Raw genomic sequence first — 15,881 nt, 5'->3', positions numbered from 1 at the left:
AAACCAAATGTGCGGAGGGAAGTGGAAAACAAACAGTTCCGGCATATTAATAACAAGTCCACGCGAAGTTTCGAAGTAGGACAACCAGTGTTGGCAAGGGGCTATGGAAACGAAAAATGGCAGCCCGGAACAATTCGGGCCAGACAAGGACCTCTGATGTACACAGTAGATATTGGTAACAATGTGATAAGGCGTCATGCGGATCAATTGGTAGAATCAAGAGCAAGAGTCGAACCCATGGTTGCGACAGAGACAACTGTGGAAGACGTTAATGAACCTGAAGCATCTACCTCAGCAGGGACTGTACCTGATGATGACGTCCAATACATAGGGAACCAACAAGCAGAGTCACCTCAGCAACAAGAATCAGAGACCACTGAAAGGCGTTATCCAGACCGAATCAGAAGGCCTCCTGAGAGACTGAACCTTTGAACTGTTTATACCTGAAGTTATATATGTATATATGTTATGATGTTATGTTAAATGGGGATATGACTATTAAGCTAAAAAGGGAGGATTGTGGTGTATGTAACCTGTTCCACCTTAAGAGAACTTAAGCCTGTTCCACCTTAAGAGATGTACTACTTTCTCTGGCTGCTGTATACGTAATACCAGTGGTGACCACCGGTATATAAGCACTGTGTAGTAAGATGTATTGCAGATCGTCCTGACCTCCAACCAGTAAAGACCTGTTGAACTTTAAGCTTGTAGCCTGTGTGTTATTAATTACAACTAGAACACACAGACTTTACACACTGAGCCACAGCCGACACTCAAAACGAGTGGTCTTGTGCTGACTGTTTGCGGCTGGAGGATGCTCCAATGTCATTATTTGATTTCTTTTTATGCGGACGAAGCGCCTGAGCAGTGCTGGCACCGGTCCCGTGTAAGTCCTCGCCAGGGCCCCAAGACAAGGAGCAGAATCACACCAGTTGGGAGACCAGTCAGGATTTTTTTCATGGCATTGCAGTGGGACTGTCCTGCCTGTACCCACAATCTAACGACAACGGCAAGCTCACACGAAGGTGTGAATTTTAGAAGGCCCAGTGTTCATTTTATCAGTTGCCTATGCCTGATACCTGAAGGGTCAGTGAGGGTGTCAAAACCCACAAACAGAACAGCCCTTCCTCTTTGGTTTTACTTCAGCACGCCCTGTTAGTTCATTAGTTACATCTGCAAACATCGGAGGAAAGGAGTCAGCTGTAGGCAGGTAAACTGTTATATAGTAATATTCCAACACTTCAGTTGCTATGGAAAAAAGATTGATTAAATAAAATTTTCCAACACATTACATAAAATGCTTTCACAAACCAAAGTAACGGGAAAAAATTTACCTTGCTATCATTGCCTCTCTTTGACGTTATGATAAAATACTGAATGAAAGCTGCGGTGGGGGAAGCACTGGTGCTTTTGGGCTCACTGTTTGCCGCTGGAGGCTGATCCGATGTCACTATTTGTTGCCCTGCATCTGTATTTCTTTTCAAGCCAATATATGTGGCTGAGTCCGTGGTCTCTGGAAATCGAATGATGAGATTAATTGAGTACAGTTTCTGACAGATTGTCACAATTGTGGAGCGGTAAGGTTTACATCCACCTGATTTTGGTGAATCTAGTCTGCAAAACAATATCAGGAAAAGTTTCAAGAGCATTTTAAGTGATGTGGAAAGAATATATTTCATACTGGGAAAAAAAGGTGTAACATAACATAAAAGATACAGGAAACAGCAAGTAGAGAAAAATGGGAGTCTTACAAAAGTCATCTGAGGATAACTAAAATGTCAAAATTGTAGATAGCAGCAATAGGGAACCAGGCATTTTTACCTACGTGGGCTGTGGACACCGTGTTAAAGTCCAAATAAGACTTACAAATGACAAGGTGGATAGAAATATTATAGAGGATCCGGAAAATGCCAGATTTGTAAAATGGATTCTCCACGAAGACTGAGGACAAGTTTCACATTCGGTTGTTCTGATTTAGGCTATAAGGAGACATTAGTAAAGCATGTACAGTCCCCACCGCTTAAAACGGACACGTTTAAAACAGGCAGTTGCTTATGTTAGCCAAAAAGCGGTAACCGTTATCCAGTTGCATTAACACCAATTTCAAGGCTGCCGGTTGCAGCAACTTAAATTTAATTTGGGCAGAAACAGCTGCGCTTACTCACTAGTTGGCACCTCATTAAGGTGCATGGAATGAAAGAACAAACCTATATAAGTTCAATTAACTTTTGTGTACTTAAACCCTTCTAATCCCCTCTAAGGGGTGTGGGGTTACAGTTTGTGCTGCAGATCAGAGTGGAAACAACTGGACAAAAGGTCACTACACAGAAGGAATGTTCTTGCTGGAACATAAGAACATAAGAAATAGGAACAGGAGTAGGCCATTCGGCCCTTCGAGCCTGCTCCGCCATTCAATGAGATCATGGCTGATCTTCTGCCTCAACTCCATTCACCAGCCCTATCGTCATATCCCTTGAAGCCCTAACTAGTCAGAAATCTATCGACTTCTGTTTTGAATATACCCAATGACTGAGCCTCCACAGCCCTCCAGGGTAGAGAATTCCAAAGATTCACCACCATCTGTGTGAAGAAATTTCTTCTCATCTCAGTCCTGAATGGCCTACCCTTTATCCTGAAGCTGTGGCCCCTGGTTCTAGACTCCCCAGCCAATGGAAACATTCTCCCAGCATCCACCCTATCAAGCCCTGTAATAATTTTCTATGCTTCAATGAGATCCCCTCTCATTCTTTGCACCTGGGCGGGACTGGGACTGATGTCCTAGGGGAAGTGTTTGCTAGTGCTGTTGGGGAGGGTTTAAACTAAAATGGCAGGGAGTTGGGAACCTGTGCAGCGAGACAGAGGAAAGGGAAGCAAGGATAGAAACAAAAGACAGGAAGGAGAAAAGCAAAAGTGGCAGGCAGAAAAATCAAGGGTGTAAATCAAACAGGGCTACAGTAAATAATAATTCTAAAAGGACTAAGGAGAGTGTTAAAAAAACAAGTCTGAATGCTATGGCCTAGAAATTCAGTTCGGACGCTATTGCGGCGCTAAAGTCGGGCGCTCGTCAAATTTAGCGGCCGCCGGAAAGTGCAGGCGAGCTCGCCGAAATTCAGTAGATTTGGCCAACTTTTTGGCCGAGCGCTGCAAAAGGCGTTGGAACCCTGTGTTCAGGCGCTAATCCGGCGATGCAGCCTGATAACGCCGATTCCGGGCGCAGCGCAGGTGCGATCATGTGGTGAGTGTCAGCAGACACCCTGACGCCGGCCAGCTCTTAAAGGGGGAAGGGTCAACTTTGACTGCAGCCACGCCCTGCATGCTGTAGCCCTGCAACTAGGCCTCAGGACTGGTTGTGTGCCATATCAACGCCTGGAGGTCATGGAGAGGGCCCGTGAAAGAGCCCAGCGGTTCTCTGAGCATGCGCTGGGTGTGCTCCTTCATGGGGTGCGCAAAAGAAGATGGGTCGTGTGCCCGGCTAGTGGCAGGAAGGCTCCCAGGAGCCAGTTCAGGGAGGCGTGGACCAAAATTGCCCGGAGGGTCTCCTCCAACTCCGATGTTCCCAGGAGTGCGGACCAGTGCCGCAAGAAATACAATGACCTATGTCGGCTGGTCAAGGTGAGTACCCTTTCCAATGTCCCCCTCATCCTTGCATGTGCACCTCCCATTAGGGCCAAAGGGACGTCCAAGGTCTAATGCCCAGCCCTGCTGCCGCTGCAATGGCACTTGCATGTTAATCAATAGCTCTTTCTGCACTTACCACACTGTGCAAGCTATTCCACCATGGGAGGCCTCACACACAGCTACAGGGCACCACACTGTGCAAGCTATTCCACCATGGGAGGCCTCACACACAGCAACAGGGCACCACACTGTGCAAGCTATTCCACCATGGGAGGCCTCACACACAGCAATGGGGCACCACATTGTGCAAGCTATTCCACCATGGGAGGCCTCACACACAGCAACGGGGCACCACACTGTACTTAGACGCCCTCCTTTCTCTTGCAGGCCAAGCTGGCGAGGAACGCCAGGAGCCTGCGTGTCACTGGTGGAGGCCCTCGCGATTACCAGGAGCTAACGGCTCTGGAAGAGAGGGTGGCCCGACTGCTGCGTCACCCGGTGATTGGGCCTGTGGCGCTCGGCGACGCCGACCCTATACTGGAACCCACTGGTAAGGACAGGACCGGGTGCACCTCTCTCCTTGCCCTCGCGCATCAGATCTACATCCTTCCCCACTGGCCGAAAAATGCGCATAATGCACCAGTGCGGCCTCCCTCGCTGTCGGCCTGTCCTCACTCTAAAGCTACACTTGTGCCTTCCTGCTTTCAGCTGGTGAGGAGGAGGTGCTCCCTGAAGCCCACACAGCCAGGCCCTCGGAGGAGGAGGACGTCGAGGAGCAGCAGGAAGGCGCCACCTTGGGGGAACCCTCCTCCGCTCCAGGAGATGGCAATGAAGGGGAGACGTCTGGCGTGCCGGAGAGCCAGGGGGAGGCGGGGGAGGGGAGCCCCGAACCTGGTCCCAGTGGCATGGACGCACGCGGCAAGGCTCCGGCGGCACACCAGCCTTCTGCCCAGAGGGGGGAGGCGGTGGAGGGGAGGGCAGAACCTGCTCCCAGTGGCGTGGCCGCACGCGGCAACGCTCCGGCGGCACGCCAGCCTTCTGGCCAGAGGGTGGAGGCGCCCTACAGTCCGGACTCGGACGTCGCCCAGGAGGTGCGCCTCCTGGACGAGATGTCGGCGGCGTCGGAGCGCCGGCACGTCGAAATCATGGAGGTGGTGGCACAGATGCCTCACGCCATCGAAAGCCTCGCTCAAAGTGTGGTGGCTTTCGGCCAATCCCAGGCCAGGGGCCTAGAGCTATTCGCAGCAGCGCACGCCAGGGGGGTGGAGCTCCTTGTGGCAGCGCATGAGAGGGGGGTCGAACAACTCGAGGCAGCGCAGCACGCCAGTCGCCAGCTGAGAGGTGCTGTGCAGACAATGGCACTGCAGATGCGGGGACATGCCGGCGCAGTTGGGGCACTGACTTCTGCCACCCTCGCACTGGCGCGGAGGCGTCGCCAGGCCAGCCGCCGCCCTGCTGCCGCACACCGGTCTGGCGACCAACAGTTTGGCGCGCTTGCTCCCCGGCCAGGCCGGCCGAGTGCACGTGTGTCTGGCGACCAGCGCGCGCCTGGCATCACCCACCTTGTCCCCATTGGTGCAGGCGAGCCTGCGACTCCCCCAGCCAGGGTGCAAGGAGCTACTGCAGCCAGTGAAGAGGGCCACCCACAGCTGCAGCAGCCACCAGCCGGCCCCTCCCGGGCCCGCCCTCGTGTAGGCCGACCCCCAAGGGCATCTGGCGAGACGCCTTGTCGCCCTGAGGATCCTTCCCCCAGCCTCGCCACAGCCTCACGGCCCAGCTTGAGGCGCAGCAGCAGGACGGGCCGGGGCAAAAGACGGCTGTCGCCAGACTCGCCCTCTCGCCACACCGAATAGAGTGTGTTGAGCGAGGGTTTGGGTGATGCGGGGGCTTCTGTTCTGGGGGCCATTATGTGGTTTGGTTTTATGGGGGTCTTTGTGTTGTGGGGGGGGCTTGTTTTTGTTAGGCCAGTGACGAAGGCCATTTGGATGGTGATGTTATGTTAGTCCTCCCCAGGTTTTGGGAGTGACAGAAGTTTGTTACTGTTTTTTGGGGGTCTTCTCTGTTTTGCTCTTCCATGTGGGAAGGGCCCTGAGTTTTTGAAATGAAGATGTTTATTTATTCACCATGTGCAGGTGTCATGTTTCAAGTGGTTGTTGGGTTAACCGGCTGAGGGCTTGCGAAGCGGCTGCGTTCAGTGGGCCAGGCCATTCCCTGACAGGGGGCCTAGAAGTGTCGAGCAATAAGCCCCCGGCGGACGGCCCTTGGACCTTGTCGCTCCCTCCTGGCCTGGTGCTCCTCCTCCTCAGGGTCCTCCTGCTCGTCCTCCTGAGGTGGTGGGGCAATGTCAGGTGGCAGTGCCTGAGTCCTGCGGATAGCCAGGTTGTGGAGCATGCAGCACACCACGACGAACTGGGAGACTCTATCCGGCGAATACTGAAGAGACCCGCCCGAACGATCCAGGCAACGGAACCGTTGCTTGAGGACGCCTATCGTTTGCTCTATTAGGTTCCTTGTGGCTTGATGGCTTTCGTTGTATGCCAGCTCCGCTGGGGTCCTGGGCGCGCGGAGCGGGGTCATGAGCCATCTGCACAAAGGGTAGCCCTTGTCCCCGATAAGCCATCCCCTTGGTGGAGGCTGTGCCTGGAACATGTCAGCCACAGTAGTCTGGCGCAGGATAAAGGCATCGTGGCTGCTTCCTGGGAAGCGGGCATTGACAGCTAGGATGCGCTGCCTGTGGTCACACACCAGCTGCACATTTAGGGAATGGTAGCCCTTCCGGTTGCGGTATTGCTCGGCATTGTGGATAGGTGCCCGCATAGCCACATGCGTGCAGTCAATGGCGCCCTGCACCATGGGGAAGGCCGCGATCCTGGCAAATCCGAATGCACGCTGCTCCTGCTTGTGTTGGGTCATGGGGAAGGAGATGAATTGGTGCCTCCTCGCGAAAAGTGCTTCGGTGACCTGTCAGATGCAGCGATGCGCGGCGAACTGGGAGATGTTCGCGATGTCCCCAGCAGCGGCTTGGAAGGAGCCGCTTGCATAAAAGCTGAGAGCCACCGTGACCTTCACTTCCACCGAGAGAGACGCCCTGGACATGAGCTGTGGCTGCAAATCTGCATGAAGCAGCTGGCAGATCTCTTCAACCACCTCCCTTCTGAAGCGCAGCCTCTTAACACAATGCGCCGCAGTCATGGTGAGATATGAGACCTGCTCCCGGTATTGCCTGACTGGGTAAGGCCTACGTTGGCGACGCCTAATGGCCCCTCTGCGTCTAGGCATGCCTGGCCCTCTCTCAAAGCGTCTGCGAGCCCTTCGCACAAAATGTAGGAACTGAGGGTTGGCCCCCCATGCAGCCCCCATTACAAAGTTCCAAACAGCAAAATCACAAGGATGCAAATGTCAAAGCACTGGCTAGAAGCCAAAAATACCTCTCCTATGGTGTCCGAAATCAGTAATCTCTGTGCCTTGCTCTCTGTGCAGAAATCCAAACCAGTCAAGTCATTGCAGCGAAATGGCTGGCTTTTATGGGTGAGTGGATGTGCCCTTTAATTAGCGCTCCCCGAATCCCACAGGGCCTCTGTTGAGTTCCATTTCACAGTTCTTAGCAGCGCCACGGCCACATCGGCCGGGCGCCACTGAATTTCCGGTTTGGGGCGCACAAACGGCGTTGCACGACGGAATGACGTCATAAGATGCGCGCGCAGCTGAGCGGGCGCTAACACTTTGCGCCGGCGCTAAAGCCCAGCTGAATTTCGGCGTAGGCGCAGATCCGGCGGTGCCCGGGCGCTAAGTGGATAGCGCCGGAAATCTGGCGCTAACGGCTGGCGCAAACAGCTGAATTTCTAGGCCTTTGTGTCTTAATGCAAGGAGCATTCGTAATAAGGTGGATGAATTAGCTGCGCAAATAGATGTAAATGGATATGATGTAATTGGAATTACAGAGACATGGCTCCAGGGTGACCAAGGCTGGGAATTCAACATCCAGGGGTATTCAATATCCAGGAAGGACAGGCAAAAAAGAAAAGGAGGTGGGGTAGCATTGCTGGTTAAAGAGGAGATTAACACAATAGTAAGGAAAGATATTAGTTCTGATGATGTGGAATCTGTATGGGTAGAGCTGAGAAATACCAAGGGGCAGAAAACATTAGTGGGAGTTGTATACAGACCCCCAAACAGTAATGCTGAGGTTGGGGATGGCATTAAATGGGAAATTAGAGATGCGTGCAATAAGGGCACAGCAGTTATCATGGGTGACTTTAATCTACATATAGATTGGGCTAACCAAATTAGTAACAATACTGTGGAGGAGGAATTCCTAGAGTGTATACGGGATGGTTTCCTGGACCAATATGTCGAGGAACCAACTAGAGCTCAGGCCATCTTAGACTGGGTATTATGTAATGAGAAAGGATTAATTAGCAATGTTGTTGTGCGAGGCCCCTTGGGGAAGAGCAATCATAATATGATAACTCTCCATCTGAATGAAGAATTCTAAGTACTTGACTCAGAGACTAGGGTCCTGAATTTAAATAAAGGAAACTACGATGGTATGAGGCGTGAGTTGGCTAGGATGGATTGGGGAACGTTACTTAAAGGGTTGATGGTGAATAGGCAATGGCAAACATTTAAAGATCGCATGGATGAACTACAGAATTTGTTCATCCCTGTTTGACATAAAAATAAGACAAAAAAGGTGACTCAACCGTGGCTAACAAGGGAAATTAGGGATAGCATAAGATCCAAGGAGAGGACATATAAATTGGCCAGAAAAAGCAGCAAACCTGAGGATTGGGAGCAGTTTAGGATTCAGCAAAGGAGGACAAAGGGATTAATTAAGAGGGGGAAAATAGAATATGAGAGTAAGCTTTCAGGGAACAAAAAAACTGACTGTAACAGCTTCTATAGATATGTGAAGAGAAAAAGATTGGTGAAGTCAAGCATAGGTCCCTTGCAGTCAGATTCAGGGGAATTTATAATGGGGGACAAAGAAATGGCAGACCAATGAAATACATACTTTGGTTCTGTCTTCACAAAGGAGGACACAAATAAACTTCCAGAGATGTCAGGAAACATAAGGTCTAATGAGAGGGAGGAATTGAATGAAATCAGTATTTGTAGGAAAAATGGTGTTAGGGAAATTGACGGGATTGAAGGCTGATAAATCCCCAGAGCCTGATAATCTACATCCTAGGGTACTTAAGGAAGTGGCCCTAGAAATAGTAGATGCATTGCTGGTCATCTTCCAAAATTCTATAGTATCTGGAATAGTTCCCATGGATTGGAGGGTAGCTAATGTAACCCTATTTTAAACAGGTGGTAGAGAGAAAAAGGGGAATTATAGACCGGTAAGCCTGATATCGGTAGTGGGGAAAATGCTAGAGATAAAAGATGTAATAGCAGAGCACTTGGAAAACAGTGACAGGATCGGACAAAGTCAACATGGATTTACAAAAGGTAAATCATGCTTGACTAATCTACTGGAATTTTTTGAGGATGTAACTGGTAGAATAGATAAGGGAGAACCAGTGGATGTGGTGTATTTGGACTTTCAGAAGGCTTTCGATAAGGTCCCGCATAAGAGATTCGCATGCAAATTTAAAGCACATGGGATTGGGGGTAAGGTACTGATTTGGATAGAGAACTGGTTGGCAGACAGGAAGCAAAGAGTTGGAATAAACAGGTCTTTTTCCGAGTGGCAGGCAGTGATGAGTGGGGTACCGCAGGGATCGGTGCTAGGACCCCAGCTATTCACAATATATATTAATGATCTAGACGAGGGAACTAGATGTAATATCTCCAAGTTTGTAGATGACACAAAGCTGGGTGGGCGTGTGTGCTGTGAGGAGGATGCCGAAAAACTCCAGTATGATTTGGACAGGTTGGGTGATTGGGCAGCTGCATGGCAGATGCAGTATAATGTGGATAAATGCGAGGTTAGCCACTTTGGTGGCAAAAACAGGAAGACAGATTATTATCTGAATAGCAATAGATTGGGAAAAGGGGAAGTGCAATGAGACCTAGGTGTCCTTGTGCACCAGTTGCTGAAGGTAAGCATGCAGGTGCAGCAAGCGGTTAAGGCGGCAAATGGTATGTTGGCCTTCATAGCGAGAGGATTCGAGTACAGGAGCAAGGGTGTCTTGCTGCAGCTGTACAGGGCCTTGGTGAGACCACACCTTGAGTATTGTGTGCAGTTTTGGTCACCTTATCTGAGGAAGGATGTTCTTGCCATGGAGGGAGTGCAGCGAAGATTCACCAGACTGATACCTGGGATGGCAGGAATGACGTATGAAGAGAGATTGGGTCGATTAGGCTTATATTCGCTAGAGTTTAGAAGAATGAGAGGGGATCTCATTCAAACTTATAAAATTCTAACAGGACTAGACAGACTAGATGCAGGAAGGATGTTCCCGATGGCGGAGGAGTCCAGAACCAGAATTCACAGTCTAAGGATAAGGGGTAAGCCATTTAGGACTGAGATGAGGAGGAATTTCTTCACCCAAAGAGTGGTGAACCTGTGGAATTCTCTACCACAGAAGGCAGTTGAGGCCAATTCATTAAATATATTCAAGAAGGAGTTAGATATATTTCTTAAGGCTAAAGGGATCGAGGGATATGGGGAGAAAGCAGGGACAGGGTACTGAATTTGGATGATCAGCCATTATCTCATTAAATGGCGGAACAGGCTCGAGGGGCCGAATGGCCTACACCTGCTCCTAGCTTCTACGTTTCTATGTTCTGAATCCAAGAGAATAGTGGCCTAGTTTACTCAATCTCTTCTCATACGACAGTCCCGCCATCCCAGGAATCAATCTCGTGAACCTTTGTTGCACTCCCTCTATGGCAAATATATCCTTCCTTAGGTAAGAGACCAAAATTGTGCACAGTACTCCAGGTGTGGCCTCACCAAGGCCCTATATAATTGGAGTAAGACTTCTTTATTCCTGTACTCGAATCCTCTTGTAATGAAGGCCAGCATACCATTTGCCTTCCTAATGGCTTGCTGCACATGCACATTCACTTTCAGGTGACTCATGTACAGGACACCCAGGTCCCTTTGAGCATCTGCATTCCCCAATCTTTCACCATTTAGGAAATACTCTGCCTTTCTGGTTTTTCTACCAAAGTGGATAACTTCACATTTCACAGAATCACAGAATCACAGAAACCTCACAGTACAGATAGAGGCCATTTCGGCCCATCGAGCCTGCACCGACACATATCCCACCCGATCCCCATAACCCCTACACCAACACATATCCCACCCTATCCCCGTAACCCCACGTATTTAATCCCCCTAACACTAAGGGTCAATTTTTATCATAGCCAATCAACCTAACCCCGCACATCTTTGGACTGTGGGAGGAAACCGGAGCAAACCCACGCAAACACGGGGAGAATGTGCAAACTCCACACAGACAGTCACCCGAGGCCGGATTCGAACCCGGGTCCCTGGCGCTGTGAGGCAACAGTGCTAACCACTACATTTATCCACATTATATTCCATCTGCCATGTTCTCGCCCACTCACTGAGCCTGTCGAGATCCCCTTGAAGCCCCTTCACATCCACTTCGCAAATGACACTGCCACCTAGCTTTGTATCATCAACAAATTTGGAAATGTTACATTTAGTCCCCTCATCCAAATCATTGATATAGATTGTAAATAGCTGGGGCCCAAGCACCGATCCTTGCGGTACTCCATTAGTCACAGCCTGCCATCCTGAAAAAGACCCGTTTATCCCTACTCTTTGTTTTCTGTCTGTTCACCAATTCTCAATCCATGCTAGTATATTACCCCCAATTCCATGTGCCCTAATTTTGTTCACCAACCTCTTGTGTGGGACCTTATCGAAGGCCTTCTGAAAATCCAAATACACCACATCTACCGGTTCCCCTTTGTCTAATCCACTAGTTACATCCTCAAAGAACTGCAATAGGTTTGTCAAACAGGATTTCCCTTTCATAAATCCATGTTGACTCTGCCCAATCTTACTATTAGTTTCTAAGTGCCCAGTCATTGCATCCTTTATAATAGATTCCAGCATTTTCCCAACTACTGATGTGAGGCTAACAGGTCTGTAGTTCCCTGTTTTCTCTCTCCCTCCTTTCTTAAATAGCGGGGTTACATTTGCTATCCTCCAATCTGCAGGAACCGTTCCAGAATCTATAGAATTTTGGAAGATGACAACCAATGCGTCCACTATCCCAATGGCCACCTCTTTCAAAAACCTAGGATGTAGGTCATCCAGTCCTTGGGATTTATCGACTTTTATTCCCATTAATTTTGCTAGTACTGTTTTTTCACTAATAATAATTTCTTTAAGTTCCTCATTCTCGCCACACCCTTGGTTTTCTCGTATTTCTGGGAGGTTTTTCGTGTCTTCCTCCGTGAAGACAGAAACAAAGTATTTATTTAATTTCTCTGCCATTTCCTCATTCCCCATTATAAATGCTCCCGTCTCTGACTGTAAAGGACCTACATTTACCTTCGCCAGTCTTTTCCTTTTCACAAAAGCTATAGAAGGTTTTACAATCCATTTTTATATTTTTCGCTAGTTTGTGCTCATATTCCATTTTCCCTTTCTTTATCTATTTCTTGGTCCCCCTTTGCTGATTTCTAAAATGATCCCAATCCTCAGGCTGACAGCTTTTTCTTGCAACTTTATAAGCTTCCTCCTCTGACTTAATACTCGCTTTAATTTCTTTTGTAAGCCATGGTTGGATCACTTTTCCTTCTGGGTTTTTATACCCTAGAGGAATATACGTTTGTTGCAAATTATGCATTATTTCCTTGAATGTTAGCCATTGTATGTCCACCTTCATAACTTTTAGTGTAGTCTCCCAATCTACCATGGCCAACTTGTCCCTCATACCCTTGTCGTTTCCTTTGTTTAGATTGTAGACCTTAGTTTCAGATTGGACTACATCACTCTCAAAGTTAATGTAAAATTCAATCATATTATGGTCACTTGTTCCTAAAGGTCCCTTTACCACAAGATTATTGATTAGCCCTTTCTCATTACACAGTACCAGATCCAGAATAGCCTGTTCCCTGGTTGGTTCTTCCACATACTGATCCAGGAAACCATCTCGCATGCATTCCAAGAATTCGTCCTCCACACCATTAGTGGTAATTTGATTTGCCCAGTTAATATGTAGATTAAAGTCCCCCCATGATTACCGTATTGCCCTTGTTACATACACTTCTAATTTCTTGATTGATACTGTGCCTTACATTACCACTATTGTTTGGTGGCCTATACACAACTCCCGTCAATGTTTTCCTTTATTTGCTGTTTCTTAGCTCCACCCAAACTGATTCCAGTTCTACATCATTGATTCCAGTTCTACATCATTGATTCCAGTTCTACATCATTCTACATTATATAATAATAGCGCTACAACGTTACACCGGCCATCGCGTATAACGGGCAAATCACGTTCGCACAAATACACCCGTTATAAGCTGTGGGGACTGTATTACCAACAAATGCACAGAATAAAATGGGTCCACACTCACTGGGGCATAAAGGGAGCGATTTTATCATCCTTATCGCTGGCTGGGAGCCTGATCCACTAGCAGCATAGATTGAAAATTCACACCGCTCACAATATCCCAACTACTAATGATCTGAGTTTCTGATTTGCATGGCTGGTGGGTGAGGCTCCCTGCTGGCACCATGGACCCATAAAATGACCAAACTATCTCCATGAGATACACCTCAAATTCCTAAAGAATAGAGATGAGACCCTGGTTAATTAATGTTTTAGGAGCTCCACACATACAGAAACTGCACCCGAGTCCCAAGTTATTGCAGATGTTGTCCTGATATTAAATAAAGGAGCTGTAGACCAGTTAGAGTAACATCTGTACTGAGTGGAGTTGCCACCAGCCAGTTTCCGCTGGATAGTCCAGTTTTTGAGCAGACTGTTTTTCATTGTTCATTTAAAGCAAGCAACTTAAGTCTAGTTTTCTGTATTTTAATGGCTATTTTAGCTGATTTATTTTCATCTGCTATTGTGTAGTTTGCAATGAATGGTTAAAAACCAGACCAATGCAAACTATTCCAGCGCCTGGGAAATCACCAGAGCTTTGAAATGAACTTTAGCACCACGATCAAGGAGAGGAGCAGCCGGGCCCAGCTGTAAAAATATAAACAGGGAAGGAGAAAGAGCCCAAATAAATATTCCACACTCCAACTGGGAACCAAATGGAATGCTTCCAAATATATTAGAGTCGTCGAAAACGCAATGGCCAGCACCAATATTACGACCCACGGGCACTTCCTGCCTGGGCCACCTCCTGAATGCTTTCCAGCCTGCCAAGACTTCAAAGCAGTAAGGCTTGAAGCCATGACCTTCCGAGCCAGTGGGCAGAGTATTACCACTGAGCCAAGTTACAAATCGAGACGCGATTAAAAAAAAGACAAGAATGGAATGAGCAGTGCAGGAAAGTGAGAAGTGAAGCAGGAGAATGACAGAAGTGGCTTAGGTGAGAGAGAGAGAGAGATATAGAGAGACAATCATAATGTTTCAAGCCTTTGTTCGCACTTCCATTTTCTTATACCAGGCAGCATTTTGTGTTGTACCATCTTGATTGCCTCAACATCCTTCCTATAGTGTGGAGTCCAAAATTGCACACAGTATTCCAACTGTGGTCCTACTGAGGTTCCATATAGATTCGCCATTACACCTCAACTTTTATATTCTACACCACTTGCCATAAAACCCAATATTCCATTTGCCTTATTTATAAAGCCGTATCGACTTGAGGTACTGTTTTTCATGTCTGCGAGCCTGAGCAACACCCCGCCCTCCCCCACCCCAAATCCCGCTGTTCTGCTACATCAACCAGCCTTCCTCCGTTCAGAGTGTAATTATTATTTTTTTTTTTTAACTCAAATGTACCACCTCAAATTTACTGATATGGAATTCCATCTGCCACATTTTGCCCATTCTAATTAACCTAACAACTTCTGCTAACAACTTGTGTCAGCTGTGGCTCAGTTGGTAACACACTTGCTTCTGAGCCAAAAGGTTGTGGGTTCAAATCCCACTCCAGGGACTTGAACACATAAAGCTAGGCTGACTCTCCAGTGCAGTGCAGTTGGACATCCTGGGGGAAAAATTGGGTGAATAGCGCCACCTGTTAGCGCCTAAAGAGGCAGTCAGTGGCTGTAGCACCACTGGCTGCGCCTCCCGCGATATTCAGCAGGGGCGCTAATGGTGGCGTTAGCCATTTGCGCTGCGCCGCCATCGATGATGTCATCGGTGTGCGCAGTGCCCCGTTCGTGATATTTGGTAGCGAACGCTGCAGTTGCACCGTTCGCTACCCGTGCCCGGTTCACGGGGCCTTACTGCAGCGGCGCAAGTTAAGGTGGAGGTGCGGGGCAGCCGCCTGCCAGCACCTCCATCCCCGGCCTCCTAACCCCCCCCTCTCCCCCGCGGCATTGCCGGCTGTTTCCCGAGAGCCCGGCACTTCTCCTTGGTGCCGGGCTCGTTTGCCGGCACTTGTGAGCGGGGATTGCGCTGTTGCAGGCCCCTCCCCCTTAACAGTCGGAGGAAGGCCTGCAGTACCGCTGCGGCACGTTGCGCTGCGATATTCAGTTTCAGCGCCCTAAGAGGGACGCGGAGCACCTCGCCCCGTGTCCCTCGAGGGGCAATGAAACTGAATATCTGACGATCGCTGAAGCCTCGAACGCTGCACTAAATCCTGCGCTCAGGCGACTTTTGCACCACTTTGGCACCCCAACCCAATTTCTAGGCCCCTGTCTTTTGGATGAGGCGTTAAACCAAGGCCCTGTCTGCTCTCTCAGGTGGACGTAAAAGATCCCATGGCACTATTTCGAAGAAAAGCAGAAGTCCTGGCCAATATTTATCCTTCAATCAACATAACAAAAGCAGATTATCTGGTCATTAGCACATTGCTGTTTGTGGGACCTTGCTGTGTGCAAATTTACTGCCGCAATTCCCACAATACAACTGTCACTATACTTCAAAAAAAAAAGTTCTTCATTGGCTGTAAAGCGCTTTGAGACGTCCGGTGGTTGTGAAAGGTGCTATATAAATGCAAGTCTTTCTTTTTTCCTTTGGTCCTTAGAATTATTCACCATACCTCCTATTTTAGTATTGTCTGCAAATTTGGACACCACTCCCTCCAGTCCGATATCCTAATCATTGATGTACACGGTGAACAAAAGCAGTCCCAGAACAACACCCTGTGGGACACCGTTACCCACTTCCAACCACTCCAAGAAACTGCTT

At 48.6% G+C, this 15,881-nt stretch overlaps 1 protein-coding gene across 1 annotated transcript in view; it reads right to left on the bottom strand.

Moving 5' to 3' along the window:
• LOC147115212 (uncharacterized) overlaps nt 1–15,881 on the bottom strand; it is a 139,617-nt gene that overhangs the window by 98,147 nt on the left and 25,589 nt on the right. The window contains exon 3 of the mRNA XM_085993576.1: nt 1,335–1,513. Coding sequence (XP_085849702.1) covers nt 1,335–1,513 — 179 coding nt within the window. The remainder of the gene's footprint in view (nt 1–1,334; nt 1,514–15,881) is intronic.

Source organism: Somniosus microcephalus, chromosome 7 (genome assembly GCF_052327205.1).
Source record: "Somniosus microcephalus isolate GS21.2 chromosome 7, FLI_Smic_1.0, whole genome shotgun sequence".
Classification (NCBI taxonomy): Eukaryota; Metazoa; Chordata; class Chondrichthyes; order Squaliformes; family Somniosidae; genus Somniosus; species Somniosus microcephalus.
This window is presented reverse-complemented; position numbering and strand designations above follow the sequence as displayed.